The sequence below is a fragment of the Falco biarmicus genome, chromosome 4, assembly GCF_023638135.1.
Source record: "Falco biarmicus isolate bFalBia1 chromosome 4, bFalBia1.pri, whole genome shotgun sequence".
Taxonomy (NCBI): Eukaryota; Metazoa; Chordata; class Aves; order Falconiformes; family Falconidae; genus Falco; species Falco biarmicus.
This window is the reverse complement of record NC_079291.1, coordinates 96,118,322-96,145,644: the sequence shown is the minus strand read 5'-3', so window position 1 is coordinate 96,145,644 and position 27,323 is coordinate 96,118,322. Positions and strand designations below refer to the sequence as shown.

Sequence of the window (27,323 nt, the reverse complement as noted above, 5' to 3'; positions counted from 1 at the left end):
CAACAAACCTTTTTTAACAAAACTTCAAGCTAGAGAAGCTTTGAATACAGGAGCTGCTTTAGTCCTACTACTGCACAGAGTTTGGGCAGATTGTAGGCTGGGTCAAACGGCAGCAGAGACAAAAGGAGCAGCCACACCAGCTCCTGCAGCATTTTTCCAGAAAGCAGGATTATTCCTTGCTGTTGGTTCATGTAACATTTTGAAATTTATCTTTTTTTCCCTCTTTTTCTTGAAACAGAGCTGACTGACACCTAACAAAACAGCTCTTTAGAGGCCAAAATAATTCTCAGGTTTGAGATAAACTGCAGAAGGATATGCAAAATATCAATCAGAGCACCTAGTCTTAACACCATCCTATTAACAGAGCTTGCGGTATCTTAGGGCAGGTCATTTTCTCAATCCCTCTTTTTTTTTTTTTTTGAGAAAGGTAAGCCTGCAGCATGCAGAGATGACAGTGGCCAGTGGCAAAAACAGGAAACTCCTGGAGAATACACGGCTAGGAGATACCCATCAGCCTATCATGCTTTTGATTTCAGTAAGAAGGACAAGCCACAGGTTCCTGAAGTACACTGAAGACTCTCTGTAGGAAAAGGTTCAAGTACTAAGGGGATGGTCAGCAATATAAAATAACTAGACTACAAAAATTAATAGTGTCAGGCTCATTTGAATGTGTATTTGTAAAATGCATTTAAAATAGGGAACTCCTGAGGGAAAGCTATCAAAAAATAATGTAATTAGATATGAGGTCAGGAAAGACATCAAAGGAGTTTGAGATTTCTCCCACTCCACCCAAGAATATCCAAGGAATATAGTTTCAAAGCCCAAGGCACAAGTGCAATTGTTTGTTCAGGTGGTGGTCACATCCCCCGTTATTTCTGTTGCTGCAAACCTCAAGGAGCACCAGCAAGGGCAGCTGCCTACCACCATATGGCAAATACTAATTTTACTTTAAAATTCTTCTCAGGTTACAGATGACCAAAAGAAACCAGGTTACCATTCGCCATGCAACAGCATCAGTGCGCCCCTGTACTCAAGCAGGGTATGAGCTTTTAAATAGTGAAAGTTTAAGGTTTTCAAGTAACTCATTTCATCTTGCATTTGCTCAGAGCAAGAAGGGCATATATTGCCAGCTGCAGCACCTCAGCTGATGAGCAGAAGCTCATTAAACCACGCCAGCCCAAGCAATTGTGCTGTGCAAAGATACCCTTATTTTATGCCACCACTTGCTTTGGTAAATGCATCCTGTATCCGAAGTGTTGCTGTTTGGAATATCTGAAGAGTTAGAAGAGCAAATTTGTTAAGCTTTATGAATATGGAGAGAAATGGAGTAAATTTGATACACTGGTAAAAGGAGAAAAGGGATCAGAGAGCAGTTACCATAAAACCTCATTATGAAAGCACCCATGAGAGCCATCGGTTTGCACTATTACTATATAAAGACTTTTTGTTATAATGGGGATATCTGAAATAGTGCTTAGTGCAGTGGGACATGCTTTAACTTCACAAAGAACGTTACAACAGGCAACTATTTAATAAGGCTGCTAGAGGATGAGGTCAGCAGGTAATTCACCAGGAGTGAGCCACTTTTAAATATTTTACTAAAAGAACATACTGAGATAATATCATCTCCTTTACCAGCTTGCCCTTCAAGATGATATAACCCTAGTATCTCCTTTACAGTGAATCAGACCTTTTATTAGAGAAAGGTCCTTCAATTTAAAGATCTCCCCATGGTGACAGCATGTCATTTTGCAGCTAGAGATGCAAAAGAGTTCTACGTATAGAAACAACATTTGGGCAGCATTAAAATCTCCCTCTGCTTGAAAATTCAAGCTTTGCATGTGTCAGATACAGCCAGCAGCAACACCTGAAAAGCCTGTTCCACATCCTCCATTATAAGCTTCTACTTTCAGTGACTCCCATGTCAAGCTTCCCAAACTTTAAATACAGCAGATGCAATCTCCCGTAGTTGTTTTCTGTCCCTCCTTGACAGCTTGCTCTCAGTTTTGGGAGGAAGACAGGACTGAAATTTTGGGGTGCTCCTTTGCTCCTCCCTGCCTTTGTAAAAAGCCTACAACATTACAGAGAAAAAAATGCGTGCTAAAATACAATCTCCCAAATTAAGTACTTCTGAGCTACCAAAGGCCACAGTCCAGGCTGCTTGAACAGTTTTTGTTTCCCTTTGTGCATGTAGATATTTCTCAAGAATTATTCCATCCTGATGTTAGACATTCTTATTTCACTTATAAAACCTGTTTCTCACTTCACTTAGTGTGCAGCGGAGAATAACAAATGAGGCAGAGGGTTACCAGAAGGAGAAAGCAAGTCTGAACAAGAGGAAAGCTCTTAAGTTACAGGTCTAATTGACAAGACTTGCCCAGATAATGGCAGAATATAATGCATAAAACAGTCAGATTATGGCAGCATCATTCCAAGATCTCCTAACCTTGGAACCCCAAATTCTCCTCAGACCCATATCTACTCAGCTGTGACCAAGGCGGAGTCTGACCTAGGGAAATGCCTCAGAGATGGTGCCCAAGAAGGAATGCCCCAAAATACAAGGCTGAAGTTTCCAGAAAAACTTCTGTTGGTGTAACAAGCTTCCTAATGAAGTTAATGCTAACTATTCCATCTTCTCACATAATTTGGAAATTCAAGACAATCATGCTTAGCTTGTTAGTCTTTCCTAAGACTCTTTTGAATCCAACAATATACTTTCAATTGTGTAATGGTGCATTTCTTTATTTTAGTTAGGCTGGCAAAGCTCCACAAACTAGTTTCTCTCCATGTCTTCTGCAGATAGCCTATTTACCCAAACACTGAAGCATAAACTCAGCAACACAGTGTACTGAACAGACACCTTCATCAACGGAGAAGAAACGGGTTTTGATTCACCATGCAATGAACTCACTGATACTGTAACACAGGGCAGCTCAAAATCAGACTGCACTGTCTTGGAGAAGCACAAGGAAGATGAATAGAGGTCACTAATATTTAGTCACCAAGACCTTTATAAAAGTCAGAATACTTCAACTGCAATGACCCAAAAAGGCCACTGCACTAATAAAACAATAGAATACATGAAATATGAGAAAGAAAAAAATGGGAAAAAATTGAAAAGTATCCATTCAATCAAATGATAACTAAAGGAGCTGATAAGGGGAATTAAATGTTCTGTGTTGTACCCTAGTAACACAAAGAAAATCTGAAACTTCAAACAATGAGAACAGCAGGGCTCAACCTTCATGTCCCCCAAATCACAGACAACTGAAGATGAGTTCTCTCTAATGGGTAAACAGCTGCTTAACAGAGTGACGATAAAACTAGCTCAAGTACTCAAATTCCAGCCTCGCTGTGGCTTTCTAGACCCTCTCCAGTTTCCTAGTGGTTTGGCACTGTGAGAATACTTTCTGGGGCACTCATCTCCTTCACAAAAACATCATCTCATCAGCAGGTAATGTGCGACATCCTCCCAGGCAGTCCCAGGAGCGAAGGGAAGGATTTAATGAGCACTGACTCTGAATCACTTCCTGATTAGGACTCAAAATGAGTTGACTTCATCTTCACCAGAAAAAAAAAAAATAAAGTCTTTGTATAGAAAAGGCAAAGGACAGTTTTAGCTCAGGCATCTGAATGCAGTAAACCCTTGATTTCCCTTAAGAGTTTAGGATGACTGATTAGCACATGTTAAAATATTGCCTTGTCAACACCAGGACACTAGCACTTGTCAGCTAAATTACCTTCAAAACACACCTTTAACTAGCCATTGCTGTAGCACCCAGCAAGTAGCTTGCACTGTTATAGCCCATTCCCAGCCCCTGCTAAAGAAAAGGACTTGGGTTCCTCAGACAGCCCAAGCCTCAGGGGATGTCTCAAGCCTCAGGCTCTTTTCATAGCCCAGGTAAGAGAGGAAGAGGAGACTTCCCCCCCCAAGCCACTTCCCCACCTTTATCAAGTGTTTGCATTCTGGTGCTGCATTGTTAGAGCATCATCAGAGAAATGACACACTATTCATTAATCACCACCGAAGTGCTGACAAAGTATGCATTTTCAATAGCACCTTCTATGTGACTATTATTCAGCTGCTCCCCATTCATTAAAATTAACGTACAAATCAACACCAGAGCTTTCTCAATGCTAGCAATAAACCTACCAAAAGCTTTGGTAAAACCTGTACCCAGAGAGGGTGCAAACAGGGCAAAAGAGCAGAGCAAATCTACTTTTTCCCCAATGTATCATGATTTCAGCAACAGCGTTCTTTCAGAGCTTTTATTTTTTCATGTGTCTGATTCTCATCTTATCTTCAAATGCATTAAAAAATAGTGTTATACCCTAATGAAAACAAAACACCCCAAACCCAAACAAATTAAAATTTCCTATCTATAATCCATCAAGAGTTTCGTCAGGCAAATGAAGATGGTCCTAACTCTGCTGATTCCAGGTGGGACACCATCTCTGTTTGGGTAGGGAAAACAACAACCTACTCTGCAATATAGTAAGTGATATCCACAGCCATATTCCAGTTGCATACAGGACTAACATTATTCATCTAGAAGTTTTTTCCCTGTTTCAATACTGAAAATTTTCAGAAAAAATATAACCAAGTCATTCAGGCCCAGCTCACTTCGGGCTGACTTAACACGACTTCACTGGGAAATATGCCTCATTGACCTCAAACTGCTGGGTCAACTATTTTTCTTCTTGGATTTAATTTTCTTAATGAATCCTTTGAAAGCCTATTTAGAAGAAAGAAAAAAATAATAAATGTCTCCCAAGGAAAGATGTGGGGGTTTGTGACAGTTTATATCAACTAAATATTATGCAGTTTTTAAGAAAAACTTTTACTTAAGTTACCATGGATTCTCCAGTTCATGACATTTTGATGTTAGCAGTTAAATGCAAGTGTAAGCACTTATACTACAAGCACATGCCAAATCTACACATCCCATGCAACCATGTCAATATAGGGCATTTTGATATTAACATATTTTATGCAAATATGCTAATCTTGCTATAAGGAGATACAATGTCTGTCCCATGGATGAAGTCTATGGGGATGGGGAGAATCGAGCCAAGGTTAGACCCCTGACTTTCCTCACATCAGCTTTTCTACCAAATCTGAAACACGGTCAAGTAGTAATTGTGACGTGATACTAACTATCCCAAATGAGAAGGTTTTTCCACCAGAAAGAGACAAATTTTGCCAAAGCACATCTCCCACAGGGAAGTCCAGCTTTACAAAAAAGAAAAAATAAAATCACTGTTCCTCCCAGCATTTTACTGTACAAGGAAAAACCAGAAAAATCCAATAACTTTATTTTAGAGGAACAATATTAACTATAGCCATCACTATAGTTAGCTTCATCTCTAATGAGAAGTTGTGATAGAAATTCTGTCAAATCTATGTGAATCTGGAAACTTGCTTTAAACACATCTTTTCTTCCAGATTTGTCTACAGCTGAGATGCCTAAAGACAACCTGCGCAGAGTCAGAGCCAGTGCATGCCTTCAGACAGAGCACAACAGATCAAGGATATCTTTCTTACTTCTCCAGGTTTTGGTTTTCAAGTAGAAGAAAATCAACTGTCATACTTAAGGAGAAGGAAAATGAAGAGTAGGACATTTGATCTGTTATCTTCTAGTAGTCAGCTGGAGTTCTACTGGATATCATCAAGGGGAAGGGGTAAAGAATCTTACTCATGTATGCAGAAAAGCAACAGCTCAGGATTAGCTGCAGACAGAAAGACCATACAGGATTAACACAGTGAACCAGTCATCATTGTTACTAGAATATTTAAGAGCAAAATATTCAGAGGATTTCAGGACAGGATTTAGCAGAATTTGACTGAAAATAGCACCACATTTTGAATAAGCTTTATTGAATACCACAGCACCCAGCATCTCTTACCAAAAATGATTTACTGTGCATTAACTTCAGGAGCATTTCTTGTGCAACCATTTACAGACTCAGTGCACGGGAAGGGATGGAAAGCTGTCAAAAAGGTGTCTATACACAAGCCAAAGTGCAGGCAAGAGCTTTACCTGCAGCATACAAACTTTTAACTGACTGAAATGCAGGGTAAGTATTATTACTGTCAGATGCAGAGTCAAAAACCCAGCACCACTTAATCAGCTTCTACTGCTGAATTAATAGCTTTCATTGTCGCTTTTTTCTTTCTGCAGCACTTTGACTGCTATGGCAGCCTTACTTGTGCTAGGGGTTGTCAATAACGACAAAAGGGATACTCTAAGCTTTCAAATTGCAGGTTGGATTACCTGCATTAGAAAAGCATATAAAACCAGAAAGAAATTCAACTGGAAAAGGCTTATTTGCTGTTATTGCAAAACCTGGCTCTGCATCACTTCAACAGCAAGGAGTTGAAGTGCTCCTGGAGCAGCTGCCTGTGCTCTTTCTTGCCAGCTCTGTAGCAGTTTCCCAGAAGGAGGTGAAGCATCATCCTTGGATCTACATGGATCCATCGTGGCTTCCATCTGACAGGAGCTAGCACTAGGCAGTAACGAGTGGAAACAAGCTGGCAAGGGAGAAAATGCTCCCTGCTCTTCTGCACCACTGAGTGAATCTTTGCTCTCTCCAGAGCAAAGTTACTACTTGATACAATTTCCCACGTTGCAAGAGGAGCCACACATTAACAAGCAACAGGTTCACAATCTGTCAGCGTACTGAGCCAGACCCTCTAACAGCAAAGCCACCCAGAGCAGACCATGGCTCCTGGGACTGAGCTAGGCTTTGCATTTTGCCCATTTTTCTTTGTGCACTGCAGACTAGAAAATAAGCATAATTAACAACATAAAGCTCAAGCTGCTGAACCTGGCAGTTCAATTTCAAAGTGAGCTCCATACATTCCTGCGATGTTAAGTGTGTCTTCTTCTAATAAATCTTATTAATTGTCTGGGCAAGCACTGCCTTAAAATTTGGCTCCTTTTTGAGTGCTAATTCCAGCCGCTACACTTGCAAACCATTCCCATTTACATGCAAGCAGACTGATACCCGAGTAGCTAGAGCATGAAAAGGACAGTAAATAGATAGCAACTGATAACGCTGTTCATGTTAGATGATACTGGAACCTAATCCAGCACACGCTCAGCACCGGTGGCTGGAAAGCGCTCTACAAGTGCTACTGGCATGGCCAGACAGTCACTCTCATGGCTGGCCATTCCGTAACCGCCTTTATTAACCTGTGGTCTTGGCCAGCCTTTGAATAGGCAAGACAAGCTTGTCCATATTACAGACCCTTGGTTTATTTTTCTAAACTCTTGTTGGCAGTTTACACAGCAGTAAATGATTGAAGGTGCACTGGGACTAAAAACCTAGTTCATGGTCAATGTGGCCGTTCATCGACAGACAAGGGGTACACGGAGAGGCAGCTGCAATATGTGAAGCTGCTGCAGCCACTGGCCGTGCTTCACCTGTCCTGTAAGCAAATGAAGCTGATCACTCTTCATCACTATTAACACACTGATATGTAAAAATAAATAAATAAAAAATTACAACCCTTGCCTGCAAATTCCTCTGAAACTCCTGGGGAAAGCCAGAAACCCTTTCCAGTGTAACAGCAAACAGATCACCAGCTAAATTAGCTCTAAAGGCAAATATTCCATTTTCACTGAGAGATCAGTGTGCCATAATATGAATAAAGAACAAAGACCCCTTTCATTCTGCTGACAAATACAGTATAGCATGTCACAAATCACAAGGGGAGCAGACTACACAATGGCAGCAATTTAATGGGTGTCTTTTTATTAAGAAATACATATAATAATGACAGACTATGTACACTCCCCCCCCCCCCCCCCCCCCTCAAGAATTACTCTGCCTAACATGGCTGGAAGTATTTAGAGATGTTACTTTTGTTGCACAGAAAACTATCTTAAGGAAGGGTACCCTCAGCCAGTGCAGCAGGATCCATACAAATGCAGAAATAGATACTTTGTTTGGGTTTATACATGTTGTACACGTCGTTTATTGCAATTCACACACAGCTTCTGCAACTCATTCACAATTGTTGTATTTCTGAAAAGCAGAAAAAATATGCCCTTTTTAACTCTCTCACTGCTGAATTTACACTGAGACAACATCTCTGCCACCTGTCTGGGTGACCCAATCTGCTCTCGGGAAATTCACTTCTCAGCCCTCACACCTGCTTAGTTTAGGGGATGTTTTGCAGAAAAAAAAGGAGCCTCCTGGCCCTGCTATGTCTTTAAGATGTGACCAGCCTCTCCGAGCCTGTCCGTCCCCCCCCTTGCTTGCCAAAGCTAGTACAGGGGACGGATGCCCAGCACCTTCCCATGTGCGTCGATTCTCATCTCCTGCTTTACTTGCAGCATATGCGGCCGTCTGAGGAGCAGCACCGTTCCTGCCCCAAATGAGTGCATCCCTTGCAAGGTCTCCTTCCTGCCCCCTCCTCGGCTGAGCCACAGCAGAACAATGCGGGGACAGACATTTAGCAACACCTGCTCTATCACATTAATATGCACAGGGATGTATTGATGGTTTTTCCTATCCAACACTAAGACTGCATTGTTCCGGACGATCCATCAGTGGCTCGCTCCCCCCGCCACGCCGGCCCCACAAGCCCCCTTCTGACATGTCCCCTTGTCTCCCAGCCCCGGCTGACGACCACATTTAGGAATGCACTTCATTAAATCGGAGCTGCCCCATTCCAACCTGCAATGCGGAGGCAGTACAAAGCAAGCGCCACGCTTCCTCCCGCATTTCTTTCAAAAGCCCCATTGTTCGGCAGGCATCTGGTCCTGATCTCAGCCTATTCGTGCCCATTGACCTTGCTTTTCGCTGCACACCCGCTCGCCAAAGGGCCTCACGTAAAGCCTGCTTGATGAATTAAAAAGCAGCACTAGCCATCTGTCCTCCCAGGCTGGGCGAAGGCTGTGCAGCTCCTCTCCGCAGCTCCCTTCCCAACCCCACAGCCTCCCCTGCCTCCCGATATAACCCGCTCTCTTCCTTACACACACAACCTGCAGCTGAGGAACCACTGGTTCGCTCAGTAAACACAAACCTAGCTTATCACATTTGCTGCTTTTCATTTCTTACGTTAGCATCCAGGAAAAAAAAAAAATGAGAGAGAATACAACAGAACATTCTCACTTGCCTGAGTCCTTCGAAATTCAAGCACAAATACAAGATTAATCCTTCCTTTGTGAGGTCTTGTCTTTAAGTCGTGGTATGTAATGATCCTCAGCACTGCAGCAGAGGGGAATAAAAAATGCAGGGATCATAAGCAGGGGGAGGACAGGGCTTACTTACATCAGGGTTTCTGCCACATGACAATAGGTTTGAGAGGGAAGAATAAGCTGGCAGCAGCAGCTGACAGTGCAAAAGGGAGAATGCAGAAGCCTGCCTTTTATATTATTGGTGACATTTCTAACACATGACAACAATTTCCATCTGTATTTAAGCTGGGAGTGTGAGGAAAAGAGCATTACATCACGACTCCTCTATTCCTAGGGGCTGTGGAATATGTAGGCCAGAGGGATTAAAAAGCACCTGTGTATGCTAGAGATCTGAAATAACACGAGGCAGATTTTTTCCCCCTCTCTTCTTTCTCCCTCACCCTTTTTATTTCTCTATCACCTTTGCTGAGTTTGAGAATATGCCCAGGGAAGTGCAAAATGGTATTGTCCTAGTTTGCAAGGCATGAGAATGGGGGAACTATGCGAATACGTATTTCTAGCTCTGTCTCTCTCTCCATAGGAGACACAGCACTCATCTTTGCAAGCAATCAGACAGAACAGACCATCTTTCTGTTTTCTGCTGTGCTTGTCCCAAGGGCTTTGAGTTTCTCTTAAAGTACAAACTTTCATCTTCCTTTTAAATCTGCAGGGAATTTCAGTGACAGTAGCAATGATTCCCCCCCACCCTCCCCTTTCTTTCACAGTCAACGCATGCCTGTATATTTTTAAAAGTACCTGTATATTTTTAAAAGTAAACAAAGAACAGAGGCCAAAGATATTTTGGAAAAATCACTTGACTGCTTCAGAGCCAGCAGGTGTCCGTCTTGGACACTTTCCACAGATCTCGCAGGACAGGATTGCTTAGATGCAGCACTGAAATCCCAGGGGACTCCAGCCTCGGGGAAACCTGCTCCCCTGCAGCTCAACGGTGCTGGTGGGATGGGCGCAGGGTGTTGTGGAGCCATCCCTGGGCACCTGCTCCCATGGACCAGGGGCTCTGGGCATGGCGGGGACAGCGCCTGCTGCTGCTGCTCTAAGAAGCAGACCTTTCGAACCACACCAGCTAACAGCCATCACTTGCAAAGCACCTCGGTACAGGTGTGGACACAGGTGACAGCTTGCAAGTTTACAGCACATGTGTGCAAAGGCCAGGCAACATAAGCAAAAAACCATCATCTATTCCACTGCCAAACCCAATAGTGCAAATACTGTGGCTGCTCTTGCTGAAGTACTTGATCCCCACCTGGGTAGGGACAAAACGCCACCAAGACAGCAAGCCTTCTATTACCTTTATAAGAGAAATGGCCACAAATGAACAGGAGATTTGCCTGATTATAAATATATAAAACAGTCTTAATTTTATGAGACAGAAATATTTTCATAAAAACACCATCTGGCCCAAGGTGCTGGCCCACTGTTTAAAAAGAAAAGATAAAAATTCTTTGCTCAAGATTCACCTTCCTGATCATTCAACAACAGCCTCATTGAGTCTTAGGCTGTTTTTTGGGTACGTGTCTGGTCAGCTCACAGTCCCCACTGGAAGTCCAAAGCTTTGATAATGATGAGTTTAGAGTACCGGTTATGCAGTAAATATGAAGACTGCAATATGAAAATAACTGCTAATTCCTTACCTATCCTCTTCATGTCCACAAAATAAAACAATCTGCACAAAGCACACAAACTCTTTTACTAAGATGATACTTCAGTGAGGCAGCATCTAAATGGGACATTCCAGAAAAAAGCCTCTTTATTAAAACAAGAAATGGAGCATTTAACCTTACATTTATTCAGAGATGCAGCTCCTCAATCATTTATGAAAACTCTTTCATAAGATTTAGAAGAGGGGAAAAGGAAACAATGAAATGACTTATTTTTAATCTGGGGTTTAAAGACTTTTTCTCCTTCCAAAAAAAAAGTCCCACACACAAAGGAATTCAATGCAAACCTCTGTTTCTGCATCATGAAAGCCCCTTCAAGCACCAGGGTAATCAATTTCTCAGAGCTTGTGTGGTCTACAGCAAAAGCCAAAGAAGGTATTTAAGTTTATACAGCCTTCAGCATTTTGATGGCTTGCTTTTGAAATACGACATGTTTAAATTTTATATCTTTTTACAGTTAGTTACGTCTTAAGAAAATGGTTGCTGCTGTCAGTAGAAAAAATAGAAAAAAAGGAGAACAAATGAATTGCAACCTGTTTTTGAGCTGTTTTCCCATTCTAAAATCATAGTAGTTCAAAGTTTCACGAAGAAAACTATTACAATTGTAATTACAGCTCCCTTCATTATATTATACCCAGTCTTCTTTTAGTACCAAACACTCCGGCTCATTGTAACAAAGAAAAAACATTAAATAGGAGTGGTGCTGCAATGCCAAACACCACCAGATAGGCACCCACACAAATTTACAGGAACTGTAAGGGAAATACTTTGTCAGATGTGAGAGAACTCTACCTTTTCTTGAGCAGGAAGTCAAAGGCAAACCATAAATCACTTCAGGATGGGGAAAGGAGTCTTTGTCCTTATGGTAACCCCAACTTCGCACCATGAAAGAAGACCATCTTGAGACAAGATTTTACAGCTGGGATTTAACTCACAGGGTGGAAAAAGTGTGAGATAGAGCACTCTTGTAGGTAGGAGCAAACTTCTCCAACAGACTTCTCGATCTTTCATCAGTACATTTTGGATCCAATTCACTTACCATGTGGGAACAGCAAATGGGGAACAAACTGTGAATTCAAATAACTGTAAACTCAGCAAGATGTGGAAATAAAACACAGATGGTGCACTTCAGATTAAGGGTCAGCATTTCAGCGTCGCTTTCCACTTTTACATTGTGATAGGTGATGTATAACAACCACCACCTCCTCCTCGAGACAGTGCTCTAATTAAACCTTGACTCACTAGGAAAACAAGGAGGCAAGTGATACCTCCACAGAAGCCTCCCTGCCAGTCAAGAGGAGCTAAGGTTACTTTGTTAAGCTGCGGCTCATGGTTTTGCTGCTGGAGGATTAACTTTGGGAGTGGAAGTTGTCTCCGCTGGACAGACAGAGCTGAAAAAAGTTTCTACAGCTTTTTGGGCTCCCAGGCGCAGTGCAGCAGGGCTGCTTTGCCTGGCCGGGCTGCGCCCAGCACCCGTCACAGCCCCTGCCACAGCAACCCCTGGTCCTCTCTTCACCATCTACATTTCCAGCAAGACTGTGCACAGGCTGCTCTGAAACCCATTTGCAAAAGCCAAGAATGCAACCACTGCTTACCAGCGCTACCCTGTACCGGTCCTTATAAAGTACCCAGTACTAAAACACCCCTGGAGCTTTCACCATCGTTGCCTGAACATTGGGTTCATTTGATTCTCTAAACACAATTTTGTCCTAAATCTTGGGAATGGAATTCAGGATGACTTTATTCTTGCTGTGAAGTGTTAATTGCATGCCCAGGGCCCTCCAGGAAAGGGTCTGCTTGTAAGCACAAGTTCAAAGAAAAAATAAAGGAGTAAGTACAGATTAGATGACAGAAGAACTATAAATCTAAAGGAGCTTGAAACGCCAGACAGAGAGGAGCAGTAGCAATTGTAAGGTGACTATTACCTTCAAAATATGCTGGAGGTTGTTTATCAGATTAGAGTTAACGAGGGAGAAATCTAATAGTACTATAATATTAAATTTACCATTTTAATGGTATCATCAATGTTCTATAATGTGGGCAATTTACAGAATGTCTGTCAATGTGATTCTCCAGTGTGGTTACTTACACAGGAGCAGCACTATCACATCTCATCCGCTATTCTCTCCTAGAAAACACTGGGTGTTTTGCAGAGAATTGGGGGAAAAAAAAAAAAAAAAAAAAAAAAAAAAGGAAGGCTGAGATAGCAAAATACATATTTCAAATTATGGAAATGCAAAAATGGGAAAGATATTCATGAACATAATGGGATGTTTACATTCCTGAAAGAACTAGGTCCAGCTCTGCCCCACTGTTGAGTCCAGCCTTCCCACTTCTGCACTGTCATTTAGTGTCCTGCTGGGTTTTCCTCAACTATCTTGCACATCTTGTAATGCTTGCTGCTTTTCTCAAAGCCTTACATACCTGGATTCAGAGAGTTAAAAATAACCTCTCTATTCAAGGACATTTTCAGCTCTCATGTATTAGGCTCCTCTGAACAAAACAAAACACCAAAAAACCCACACCCTAGGAAAACCAAAAGTGAAAATGGCAGCAAGGACTCAGAAACTAACAGGTATATAAAGAGTCAAAATACTCAGCTTCAAGTTTTTGATTACTAATTCAAGACTTGTGAACAGTAAGAGATGGTAATTCTGCGTTTATAAATATCCATATCCTTATGTATTCAAGGAAGTGTTTGCTAAAAGCAGCAGCTTCTTAATTTGGAGTTCCTCCTGCCTCTGTCACCTGCCCCAGCCCCTCAGTTCTGAGGTTCACCAGTTAAAATCCCTAATACAACAAAGGTTACCCGCACATTTGTAGTATATGACCATCTCCTTTTTTGGTAGAAAAAGAATCCACACTGCAGCAGTAGTATTTGAATTGCCATGATGGTCTGCACTAAAAATGAAGTATTATCAATTTATCTAATAAGCAATACTGCTTCTTCCTACAGACCTCCTTTTACCAACATCAACATTTTTTGACTGTTTTTCCCCCAGTAAACAAAGTGTTAAACCTGCAGTTTAAGGTAAAATAGCAGGTAGTGAATGAATGATGAAGTATGAAATATAATTCAATGGCAGATGATGCTTCCAAGGGTCTTTGATGTTTTTCTCCATCTTCAGCTCCAAAAAGACCCTGCAAGTAGAACTGTTAGATCACTATCATCTGATTACTCTGTGATATACGTCTCATTTTAAAGATACATTAGCCTTTCAAAGAGCCATTTATTAAACATTTCCATTTAAATAATAATTTTCACAATCCTCAGTGAAACAGATGTATTCCCTCTTAAATCACTAATTAAGAGCACCCTGGGACATTACAAAGCTCTTTAAAAGGAATTCAGGGAACTAGTGTCCCCCTTAAACAAATCTGTTCTGGCAATGACCCAGGAATCTTGACTTCATAACTCAAAGCTCTAATTATTCAAGAGGACATTATAAAAAAAGGATACATCTAGACCATTATGACTAATAGGAAAGATTTATTTCTCCTTCAACAGAGGCAGAACTAGAAATATTTGTTCTATATTTTTCTCCCTTCTTATTCACTGGGGGTGGGGGGGAGGAAAATCAATGAAGATTAATTTACAGAGTTATTCCTATTAAAGGTATTGGGTATGACTCTCCCCAACAAAAAACAGCTAGCAGAATCTAAACAGCTTTGTAAATGATTACACGGCTAATCTCCTCTCTGCTGAAATAAAGAGAGAAAGGATTTAGAGGACAGCATGCTTTATGTGAAGAAGCATGCTAATGTTAAAAAAAAAAGACAATTGTTTGAAGATGAAATGTAGCAAGTCCACATCCCCATCAAACCCTCAGGAGCTTGCATCTGCCATTGCCCTCCTGGGCTCAGAGACTGTCACAGCTGCAATATATGTGACTGGGAATCACACGAGTGTTTCCTCCTCTGAAACACCACCGGTTTTGCTGCCGCTAAATTGCAGGTACCGCACTGGACCACAGTAACATCATATAAACAGGATTTTCAGGTGTCCTCTTTTAAGTACTGACAACTTTGATGAAAGAAGCACAGGACTTTTGTAGCTGTGAAGCCACCATTCAATCACAACATACCTAATCAGTGATGGGTGCTTTCTAGAGGGAGTTAGTCACGAAATACCAAATATGAATCCCAAACACAAATGTGAGTGGAAAAACAAGTTAAAGAATAGCTACACATCTAATTTTTCCTCATTTAAAACTGTTCTTTTTGCCTGGAACACTCATTCTCTTGGCTTGTAACATAATCAATACACTGTAAACCTTGAACAGATATATGGTGGTAGTTGAAAAGAAATCATGCCACGTCGATGAAATCAAAAGCTGGGACACTGCAGACATCCCAAAAGATGTAATCAGGACCCTGGGACATCATATGAAAAACTATGGCAGGACAGAGCCAGTTTTGAAGTAAATAATGTGGGGTAATTAATCTCCACCCCTTCAACCTCCAAACATCAGGACCTGCTCTCAGCTCTGATTTACTCTCTGCTTTCCCAGAGACTCATAACCTTATAAACCTTTACATTTTAAAACATATGCACAGACATTGCTTGCACTACCCAAATACCCACTTGCAGATGCTTTGCTGTAGTACAAAGCAACTGCACTGGAGAAAAAATAATATGCAAAATTAAGTACACTGGGGACTAACAAAGAAAACAAAGAAAACTAGCCACGTAATCTCTTCCCACACTTCTTACCCAAATCTCCTTTGGCAAATGGCATGGGAGAGCCTATAAGGCTGAGCTCCTCTGCTTTGTACTGTTCTCTGGTGCCTCATGCAATTTCAACTGGGTGTACAGTGAAATACAAAAAAGCTATTCCTCACAAATGGGTAAGCAGATGGAGCAATATTTGCTACCATAAGTGCTTTTATTTCCAAATGTAAAAAACCTCCAACCACAAACACCGAAACAAAAAAAAACCAAAACCAAACTCAATAGTTCCACTGGCACAAAATGCACTATTGATCTGAAAGGACAGAGCAGATGGAAAAAACGTCTGAAGTCTCCTAAATTAAACAGAAATGACTGTCTATAGAAAGGAGCTTAATTACAGAAATATTGGCCCTGTTGCTCAAAACAGGGCACTTTTCTCTCTTAAAAGTGAAAACACATCTGGTTCACTAATACGTGAAGTAATTATATCCCTGAAAACTGCAGGGGACTCTGCTACAATTCTGCACTCTGGAACACAGCAACAGGGATTTTGTAAACCCACTGGCTGTAGGCAGGATACAGTCTCTGCTGAAAATACAGGAAAAAGTAAGTGTGTGTACATTAGCTAGCACAGAAAATACACCTCATATTCTTCTGAGCTAGATTAGCTCACAAGCACTGGTACTTGAGAAAAATTATCTTTACATGCCGCTGGTACCTGCATGTTGCATCCTAGTGATAAGAACAGTATTTTAAAAATATTTTAAACTTTTTCCTGACATAAATCTTGTGAAACAATTAAGTAGTTGTTGTGTGTTACAAACAAGATCAGTCTGTTCTTCATCACCTTATCAGTGTGGGCCTTCAAATGAATATTTCATGGACACTGCAACTTTTTCTCATTACAAAAGCAGAATTACACCTCTAGGAAGAGAACTGCAACAAAAGGTACTTGGATAATAAATATGGCTGCAGGTCTGGAAAGCTTTTGAGAATTCAAAGAACATTTGTGTACATAAACTGAAGATTTATTGCCTGTGAAGAAAAATAATGTGCACTGTCAGTGATTCTGTTTATCCTTAATAAAAATTAGTAACTAAAAATAACTTAGAAATTATGACTCAAATATCCCCACATGTAAAAACACATGCATTTGTAACATAAAGGCCTTTCTGCTCCACTTCAACAATTTTTCCCAGCATACTGATACACTATTATACTCAGTATTCTAAAGAAAAGAACCTTCTGTAAGCTGGTTTGCATATCCCTTCTATCAATTCATTCTGGAGTTCAGAAATACTTATGGGGAGCCCAGTGCCACCGGACTTTAAAAGCTATCCTGGGAAATCACTGAAGTCTGGGGGGCTCTGACAGCCGTTTCACCAGACCCCAGCCCATTTAGCCTCTAGTCCTCCGTTAGCTGCAGCTGATGGTGGTTACGGCTGTAGCAGCTTACCCAACTCCTGGAGCAACTAAACTGCCCTTTGGTCGTTCAATTATCAATGAAAACATTAAATCCAGACAATAACGTTCAATGTGCTCTTCTACATCCACTTATTAAAGTTTGTCCTATACATACTGTGAAGTTTCCTTGTTCAATATTATTGGTTTTCCTTAGAAAGGGGACTTTTCCTTTGTACCAGCAGATCACTTGGAAATTCTCAGATTTCCCACTGACATGTGAGAGAGCTCAGGCCCGCCAGGTGCCTGGGTGTCGCTGCCTTTGTCTAAGCCTCCTTACAGATCACTTGACACTTACGCTATTGATTTTTATCCATTTCTTTCCATGTTGCTGCACACTCCCCTGTAAGACGAACCACAACAGTTAGAGCTACTGTTCTGTAATTGAAGACAGAGAAACAGATCAAACTCTGGGAAGGTGAGAGAACAGAAAGCAGAAATGAAAGCGGTAAATCTCTAAGGTTAAAATCTCCAGCCAATTAATCCCAGGGCATGTTCTTGTTTTGGAAAAGTGAATCAGCTGTTGAATGGTGACCTCCTGAGGTTTTAAATGCCAATTTTGGGAAGAAGAGGGGGAAAAAAAAATTGCCACATAGTGTCTAGGCTGACATCTAAGACTTAACTCCAGGCTAGCCATTACCTTGTCCCCATTTCATTCACCATCAAAAAGACGTTGCATTTTCTGGAGTTTTGCTTCTGAAGACTACAGCCTGGCAAAGAAAGGAATTGCACAGTACTGAAATAAGATAAATGTCGAATATACATGAATAAGGAGGGGACCACTGATCTGTTATTTCAGTCATGCCTGCACCAGGTACAACGTTTTGGTAAGTAAAGGCACAATGCCAGAGCCACCATAGCTGAGCCTCTGCATGTCACACAGGACTGAAACAAGTGGAGAATCAAGTAAATGTGCCCAGAGGAAAAGAAAAAAACATGCCCTGATAAGCTTTTATGGAAATAATATAATCTCCCTGATTCTTCTTGATACACTTTGAAAAGAAAACTGCTGTCAGGTTATTGAGAATAAGCAACTAGGACAAATGGCCAGTTCTGCTTGTTTATTTTAAACAGATGCCCTCTACTATCATTTCAAAATGAGGAAGATAATCCTGTCTGTTCAGCCTTCCATGAACAGTGGTTTAGACACGCTGATGCACTATAATCTTAAAGTAGGTTGCTATCATATATCTTTCCCAATTAACACTATTGCAGAGATATTCCAAGGTAAGGCTACTTGGAAACACCTATTTAATGGATATATTCTTACATGTACTTCCAACTAATCACATTTTCCACTAAGTAAACCTTCCTTTTGGGGGGAGTTCTGCTCCTAGAAACACTCTCTGCAACCTAAAACCTGGATGTCAGCACACTCTACATCACAGACTCTCAGCATCCCCCCAGATCGGGTGTACTGCAAGTCACATTGAGTTCTGTTAGCACAGGTGGACTCAGACATGACGCAAGGTGCCCCGACAAGATGCCTCACGTGGTTGGTAAACCTGCCCTTTTGCTCTTAAGCATTTAGGCTGTCAAAATTGAGCTGAAATGAATCAAATCCACACTAGAAATAAGCTGTGGGCAAAGGCTCTGCATCAGTCAAAGCACTTCTGGTACAGTCTTGGGCAATCAGTAATCATCAAATTGTTGCCAATTCACAGTCTACTCCAAGCTCAATGGAGCCATTAACTAGCCCACAAATAGAGCATTATTTCTGGTGATCTTCATTAGGCACATCAGAAAACAGGAAAAATGTGGTGTTTCAAAACAAAACAAGGCAAAGGGGACAGCTAGAGACTGGACCAACATCTTGCTAATCTGGATGATATATTTGAGGGTTTTCTCTAGTTCTGACAGTGGATCCTACATACTAGGAATGCCAACAGTTACTTATCTGAACATGTAAGGAGAATAACTTTGCTCAAGTTTAAGGTGCTGATTTTTCTTAAGCCGAAGACAAAAATACTCCAGAAAAGAGTCTCTGCCCCAGCATGTGACGTTAACAGTGAAATGAGAGCATCAGGAAGAAAGCAAAGGAAATAATAGACAGTCTGTTCAGCTGAAATAAAAGCTAGTTCAGTGACTGAACTACACTACCTCTTTCAAAGATTTGTACGTTGTAAATGCATGGCTCCATAAGTGCTTACACACCATCCAAATATATAAATAAGGTGTCCTGCCTCTTCCTTACTCTGGCTCGGTCCTAGATTACAATGCTGAAGTTGTAAATTCCAGAGGAGAACGTTTTGGGTCTGTAAATAAACCCGTGGGTTTGGTGTGATAGAAACAGCAGAGCTCTCACAACAGTATGACAACCAAACTTGGAGGCCACCTGGAAGCTTGTCACAACTGTTGTTTACTACACATACTTGCAAAAAAAAACCCAAACCAGCTCAGTGGGGAACAGGGAGCTGAGGGTACAAAGCCTGAGAGGAAGCATGCTGGAGGGGCAGAGGACACTGAGAAGCAGGGGAAGACTTCAGCTTTCAAAAATAACCATGCAGTTCATCTACTTATTTCGATAACATTTCACTTTTGGGTCCATTTCAAGACCTGATTTCTTTATGACAGCTCTCACATTCAGGGATGAAGTCCTCTGGTCTCAGAAAATCATCATCGTGTCACCCATTTAGGCAACACTCGTATCCCTCTTGGGAACTGACATCATCCCACTCTTTTTACCCTCAATTGTTCATAAGAAAAAGCAAACAACCATCTCTCCTAAAGTAAAAATCTAAGTGATGCTTAAGCAATGTGTTATTGTCATACAAAATAACAAGGTCAAGACAAACTTTCTGTATCTTCTTTCCCCTCTGCTTGACCTCTAGCTTCTACAAAAGCTATAGTCACGTCTTCTCTCAGTTCTGAAGCCAGCTAAGCACACAACTGGCATGCAGCTCTATGGGAAGAAGCCGCCCTCTGGGTTTTCTCACCGCCTGTACCAAACTAGTCAGAGCTGACCACGTGGGATACTTACTAGAATTTCTGGGGAAGAACTGGTTAACATCATCTTTCTCCATTTTGCATTTACTAATTATCACTTCATTTAGCCCTTATATTAGTACAACAAAAAGCAGCTGTCAGGCCAAGCATGCTCAGTCCAAGTGACCTTGTGTTCTTGTTCATGTTTACCACATAATCAGCAGGGAATTCCATTTTCAAAATACAAGACTTCATAATCCATTAGCACTAGAGATTGGTCCAGGGCTCTGGATTTACTGGTCACGTGTACCAAGGAATAAAAATATAAGTGTACAGCTAGATTAATCTCCAGACCTGTAAAGCATCCCAACCCACCGTGTATGCAGCAGTCTCATTAAATTCACATATGAATATTAGCATAATTCTTAAAAGCTACCGCTAATACCATCCCCACAGTACATGAAGAAAAAATTAAACGCTACCTGCTTTACAACTCAAAGTATGGAGGCACACAATAACTAACTCCACTCCTCAGATTTTCCGGTTTTTTTTCATAAATGGAGCATAAGCACTGATCTTATTAATACATAACAAAGTGTATTTCCCCCAACTATTTCTAAAAGGCAGGAATCACTTTTACTGCTCTTAATTTTAAATCAAAAGTCTTTAGTGAGTCCAAGTAGTTTAGCTCACCATCAAGTTCAATAAATCAGAGAAAAGAATCAATGGAAAGCATTTCAAAATGTAACCTTGGTAACGCACAAAATGCTTCCACAGAACTTACGCTCATTTGCTTTATTTGCTGCTTTAGAAATTGGAATATAACACATTGGCAGAAGGACATTAGCATCACGACACTGCATCTTCTGAGCCTCACATTGCACGTGCTCTCTGAGAAGGCACTTTTCGCAGTATGCTTTAAAAACCTGCAGCTTGGCAAGTTAGATGATTGAAAACTAATCGTATTTCACGTTGACAAAATGGCAAATGGAAGTGTTCAATAGAAAATAATAATCCATATTTATTCTTTATGTCTATGCACAGCACTTGAAGTGTAATTTGGTCCATGCTTTCCACTGATAAAATGAAAATAAACCTAATGGTGATATACAGTCTCTGCCATTTGAAGAATCAACATTTGTCAGTGTTACCACACAATTTTAGCTGTGGTCCTACACAGTTCTCCTGCATGCAACACTTAGACTGAAAATGGCTATTACTCTACGTGCCATTATGTGGTATTTGTTGGCAAATACAGATTTTTGAGTGGCAACATCATTATTCAGTATTTATGTAAGTCTACCACGATAAACAAGCTGTGATTCATGATGACATACAAAACTTCAAAATATTTTGCTGTTTATCTCAATATCCTATAACTAAGATGTTTACTAATTCTTATCCAAACCTGATCTGAAAGGCATATAATTATTTCCACAGCTCAAAGTTAAGGACAAAAACCTTTTCTTTACAATATCCTCTCTCAGCAGCTGGAGAATGCCAAACAGAGGTCCAATGAAGTAGGATCATTCTCCACTCTTTGTACATCTGCCCAAAATGCCAAGGACTATCTCATTTTGAGTAAAGATTCTGAACTTCTATAGATTACCACCCTCCAAACTTCTCAGGTTTCCTCCTGGTGGTTTTTTTGAGTGAAAAAGAGCATTTCTTTCTCAGCTTCACTAACTCTTGCCACTTATCTTCTACTTGAATCGAGGATGACCTTCCAACAGTGGCAGTTTTCTGCTACAATGGCACTCAGCCATGAAATGCTGTTCAATTTCACAAGTTAAATATGCATCAGAAATAAAGTTCTCCCAAGGAAATAAAAATAAAAGCAGGGTTTTTTATTCATAGGTTTAAAACCAATAAAGGAACATTCACCATAATGTTGTTAATGAAGACAATTTCTAAGGGAAGCATTCACTTCACGGCTGGTTTTTTAGGGTTTTTTTTCTCCAAAGTAAGCATCACAGGCTTGCATCAAACCATCAACTGTTCAATAAATGTACTCAAAAAAGCAGAGTTCAGGGATGAACTGTTTTCCTTTTCAACCCTACCTGAACCCTACCTGCTGTCACACATAGGAGTCTGCCCCCAGGCTGAAAAATGAGTCTCCCCCTGGAGCCCGGCACACCACCATGTGAAAGCTCCTCAAAAGAAAATATGAAATTCTACGACATGTAATCCACCGGGTTGATGTTTTGCTACTTACAAGGCACAGCATGGCGATAAAGGTTATCTCTAATAGTCTGCTGCAGGTCGTGATCCGGCGATCCTTTCTGAAACCTCTGGTTCAGATAATGTCTCAGGTCTTTGTTCAGTCTGCTTCCTGCAATGAAAAAAAAAGCATTTATTTATTTCTAAATGCACACAATTTACATTTCCAATTCAGGCAAATGTTAGACTTCCATTCAGAGTCCCCTAAATTATGGCATGCTGACTTTACGAGCAGAGGCTTATCTTCCTCTACAAATGGCTAATTACCAAAAATAACTCGCTGTAAACAAGAGGTCTCTCTTGTCTCGTAATGCATCTTTCTTCCTGTGGTGTTAAACAGATCATCATTCCCTTTTATCACTTATTTGTCTGAGCAAATGGAGAAAGACAGATGATGTGAAGAAAAAGAAAAATAATAAAGGTAGAGTATTGCTTTTGCAATGCATTGGAGGGTGAGCTGGGCAGACAGGCAGAAGGCAAAGGCTGCTCCCGGTGGAGGTACTACTATAGCCAAACATGGCACCAAATCAGACAAGTGCTGCACTTTGCACTGGTATCTACACTCCAGCACACAGCAGGAGTTAGAAAAGAATTGATTGAAGGAGTTAAGAGCACCAAAAGCCCTCAAAAACAACAGAATAATACCCAACCCTTTTCACTTAACTCTATTTATTTACCCATTCAGTTTTGAACACTTCCAGAAGTGGGTGAGAATAAAGATAAATCAGTTGAAAACAAAACCAAACCAAACACATAAACAAAAAGAAAACACAATGAAAAAGAAAGAGTTGTTAACGACTAATGCTAGTTGCTGAACACCAACATGTTCTCGTAGGAGAACATATGAACTGGAGTAACTTAACGAAGTCTTTTCCCAGAAATTAATTGTTTCCAAGTCTGCAACAACATTGACATTAATTTGACTGAAAAACAAAAACCACCCCACGAGAACATACAGAGAACAGGATAGAAACTCTTCTGTTCTAATAAGAAAAGAAAAAAAAAAACACTGGAAAAGCTTCAGAGAAACGCAACTAGGATGATCAAAGTGTGGAGCAACTGCCATGCAAGGACCAAGGGAGCAGGTTGGGATGCTGCACCTGGTGTGGACATCGGTCTCCAACATGCCCAGAGGGCAGGCGGGGACTGGCTGCTCCCTGCTCTCTAACACAAGGACTAGGAGACACCAATGAAAACGAGCAGGAGATCCGTTCAAACCCACACAACAGTGGCTGTAGCTCACGGGGGCTGTGGCAGATCTTGCTGGAGAGCACTGTGGGTGCAAGAAGCTTATGGAGGAGTTTCAAGGGGAGATGGGAAAAGCGCTTGGAAGACGGACCCGTTGCAAGTTGCAAAAGACTGTAGGAAATCCCTTGAGCTGAAAATGAATTGATAGTGGCTGGAAGACATGGAAGATGATGTGGGGGCATGTTAAATATCTTGCTTTTTTCCTCTCCTTTGCTAGGCATCTTATTTATGGCCACAGTTGGAGCCAGAATGCTGGGCTACACCGACCTTGGGCTGAACCACGGCAGCTGTTTCTACGGGCTTTTATAATTTGCATTATGATTTTTTGGATTGTGAATATGTAATGTAGAGATCGTCTCAATACTTGTTGACACTGAACATAGCATCACAGTTGCAGATTCCTGGCTGGAGCCTGTAGAAATCACTGCAGAGCAAATCAAGAATAATAATACTGCAATGGAGTGCAGTTGGACAGCGGGTCTGGGAGGCAGAAGCGGTACCAGATGAATGGGAAAAAGAGTGCAGAGCATGAAATGAACACGGGCAGGAACAGCCTATCTGCCTAATGCAGTCCTGCAACATTTTAGCAGAAATGTTGGTTTAAAACCAAAACTAAAGAAAAAAAGCCCTGTACTCTGAAATACTAAGTCGAATTCTAAAAAATAAATAGGTGATTCGTATTTAGGCTCTCCAGAGAGCTTTTTTTAAAAAAAAATTAATTTCTTACTGAAGAAAGGAAGGTGTAGGCAGTAAGACCAGCTATTAAAAGAAGGAATTCTTTTAAAGACCAGGATGCTCATTACAGAAATGGCTCAAACAACAAAACCGAATTGAAGGCAGACAAAACTAGTTCAGCACACTTTCCTGAGTTAACACAGCAACACCCTTCACTCCAAAAGCAGATTATCAACCCGTTTTCTAACAAATGGTCTCAGTTATTACAATATCAAAATGGTTTCCCACCTAGGAGGCGCTTAGATGGCTTGGTAGACCTGTGGGCCACAGTTTTCCAATGTCAGAGCTGACGTTACAAACTCCTGATGTTTGATTTCATACCACATTATTTTACTCCACAGGGAGACTAGGCGCACACACACCCCACCCCACCCCCCAACAACAACAAAAAAATCAGCATCTGCTAAAATAATAAAGCATTTCTTTATCTTTTAACTTAACAGTCCACATTTTCTTTGCACAAGAGATAGTAAGACAAGGTGGTTTCTCATAGCAAAAAGAACAAATATGACAAACAGGTTGGAGACAACGCAAGGGCTTATTCCTGTGAAGAAATTAATGCACTTAACTGCATGTATCCTATAACATAGACTTTCTCCTGAAATATTGTGTGATTCGTGATGAAATAATTTATATCACAATAATGTCTAGAGGTGAAAAAGCTCTGCTGAGCTAGGGTCTGTTTGACCACAGAAAATATGCAATTTATTGATGATATCTGCTTTTAGTTTCCCTCTGTGCCCATTCCATCTAGCATCTCAGTCTATTACAACCCCCACTGGAAAGTTTGGTTATTTGGTTTATGCAGTAGCTGGGATTTCCCAGCTGAGTCACTGATGCACTAGCCAAGATGGCAGTTGCAAAAATAAGGGCTATAGCAATACTTCCACTCACATGATTGTCCACTCAGGGAGCTCACAGTGGTGCTCATTTCTACTATGTTTTAAATAGGGACTAAAAAAAGGAAAGAGGAGGGAAAAAAACCCCACAACCAAATAATGCTTGCTAAGCCACATTTTTGTTGCTAAATTCCAGAAAATTCTTGATGGAAATAAAGGCTTCTTGCAACCCTGATGATCTCAGCTCAGCAGTCACCAAGAACACAGCTGTGGACAAAAGCAGGCTTAACCCCAGGCAACACACTCAAGAGCATGGAAGAAGAAAATATGCTAACCCCATGCAGAAAGCCACCAAAAGGATCCATCCTGCAACATGTTGGATTCTTTGCCATTTGAAACATTTCACTCCATTCCGATTATCTTTTCCAAAAATTTCCTCAGATTTGAGAGGTCACCTGCTTGATAATGGCATTTTTTAGCAGATTCTAGTGCTAGACACAAATTTATAAACTTTGATAAATTCTTTTTGAACCTGAAATGTATGCACCCACAATTCCTAAGAATCTGAAATGTATGCCAGTGACATTTGAGCAACCTCCTGTGTGCAAATAGTAGCAGCGAAATTAATTCTGATCCTCAGGGGCACCCCTTGTTTGTGAATGCTCCCTCTGAAAACACTTCTCACCCTCTGATAGCTTCTGTCGGTACATCAACTGCCACCAGGCTGGGTGGAAGGGCAGGTGCTCAGAACTACCTGATTTTAGGCAAAAGTCCTCCCTTTGTAAAGTCTAATTCCATGTATAAGTTGTGCTCAAGAAAATACCTGGCACCACTTTCTGCGAAGATGGGCTGTGTTGACTAGAAATATACTACTACCCTTCAAAATACTCATTTTCTCAAGGAGATTGGGTCTTACATTGACTCTTTTGAGATCCTTTCTTTTCTTCTCTGCTAAAAGCACGTAGACAGATCCTACAGTAGTGACAATAGAGGAGGAATAAAAGATGCAACCCAGAAACAGTAGTTTCCAAAACAGGGGATACTAGATCCTAAGAGCCAGTGCTCAGCTCTTCCTTCCTGCTGGCCAGGATGTGTTGGAAATGCATTTATTTGCATACAGAAAAATCACCCTGTTATTTCTGTAATCAAAGTAATCAAATTTAGGCTGATATATCTAGCTTTAGAAAATCCGACACACATGGCGGGAAAAAAAAAAAGTAAAAAGAAATTCCTCCCTACTAAACTCACCAAAATTCGTGTTTTAAGGTTTCAGAAGTAAAACATGTTCAAAGACTGGTTTTTGTTGTTGCCACAGTTTCCTTCCTTTTTCTTCCCCGCTGAAAAAAACCAATACCTTTACGTGAACATACAGTCAGAGAACCAACTTTCCACTGCTTCTCTCCCCACAGTACTACTCCAAATCTGAGATATTTCTTATTATCTGAATCCCTCTTTATCTTTGAATGGAACAAAGGGCAACTCACTGAATGGCTGTTTTTTTCAATTATTCTTGATTATTATACTGCATTTTACAGTATGTCAATAGTCCTCCCAAATCATTACATCATAACAACAATATTTTAGCAGCAAAAACAAACCCCAAGGGGGAAACAAGACATCTCTCATAGAAAAAAAAAACAACTGACATACAGTTGTCTGAGAAACAATAAACTGTGCTTGTCAATTTTGCGTAGATAAATATGTAACCTAGATGTTTTTGTGATTAATGAAAAATATTGACTGTTTCTAAATACACTGCTTTCAAACCCACACATTTATCCTCCAACAGTTACCTAATATTAAAGTCACTAGAGAAACTATGTTTTGAATTATGCTGTGACACTTATTGCTACAATTTCCAGTTTCTACAGGGAAGAAACCTACATACCAGATCATCTATTGCTGTCTTCACTGCATAAGAACATCCATCTCTTCAAGAGCAGTACCACCAGCGAGGCGCAGTGCAGATCGGGGGGGCTGAAAGCCTCTTGCCTTATTGACATATGGGCTTCCAATAAGGAAAGCAGACTGCATAAATGACCAAGCAAAATCTGGATTTTTTCAAGAAAAAGCTGAGCATGAGTATCGGAGGGCTGACAGCACCTTCCTGCCAGCACCTTCCTGCCAGCTGGTAGATAAGTCTATGCCAGAAAATATATTCTGAAGATATATTTTATACTCATGTTTTATGCATTTGGAAACTATCATTTTATATTTTATGTTTATATTAATTACTGCAGCTGTTTTGTCCCATGTACATTTTGAGATGGTCATAGATAATCCTGACAAATAGCTATACCCTGGCAGAGCCTATAGCTGCTTGTGGGAAGAGGGGTCAGGGTCAGGCCCAGGACAC

General features: G+C 40.8%; 1 protein-coding gene across 23 annotated transcripts in view; it reads right to left on the bottom strand.

Annotated features, from left to right (window-relative positions):
* MAGI1 (membrane associated guanylate kinase, WW and PDZ domain containing 1) overlaps positions 1-27,323 on the bottom strand; it is a 355,922-nt gene that overhangs the window by 152,609 nt on the left and 175,990 nt on the right. For all 23 annotated transcript variants that reach the window (XM_056334845.1, XM_056334846.1, XM_056334840.1 and 20 more), the window contains exon 2: positions 22,141-22,257. In XM_056334845.1, the coding sequence (XP_056190820.1) occupies positions 22,141-22,257 (117 nt within the window). The remainder of the gene's footprint in view (positions 1-22,140; positions 22,258-27,323) is intronic.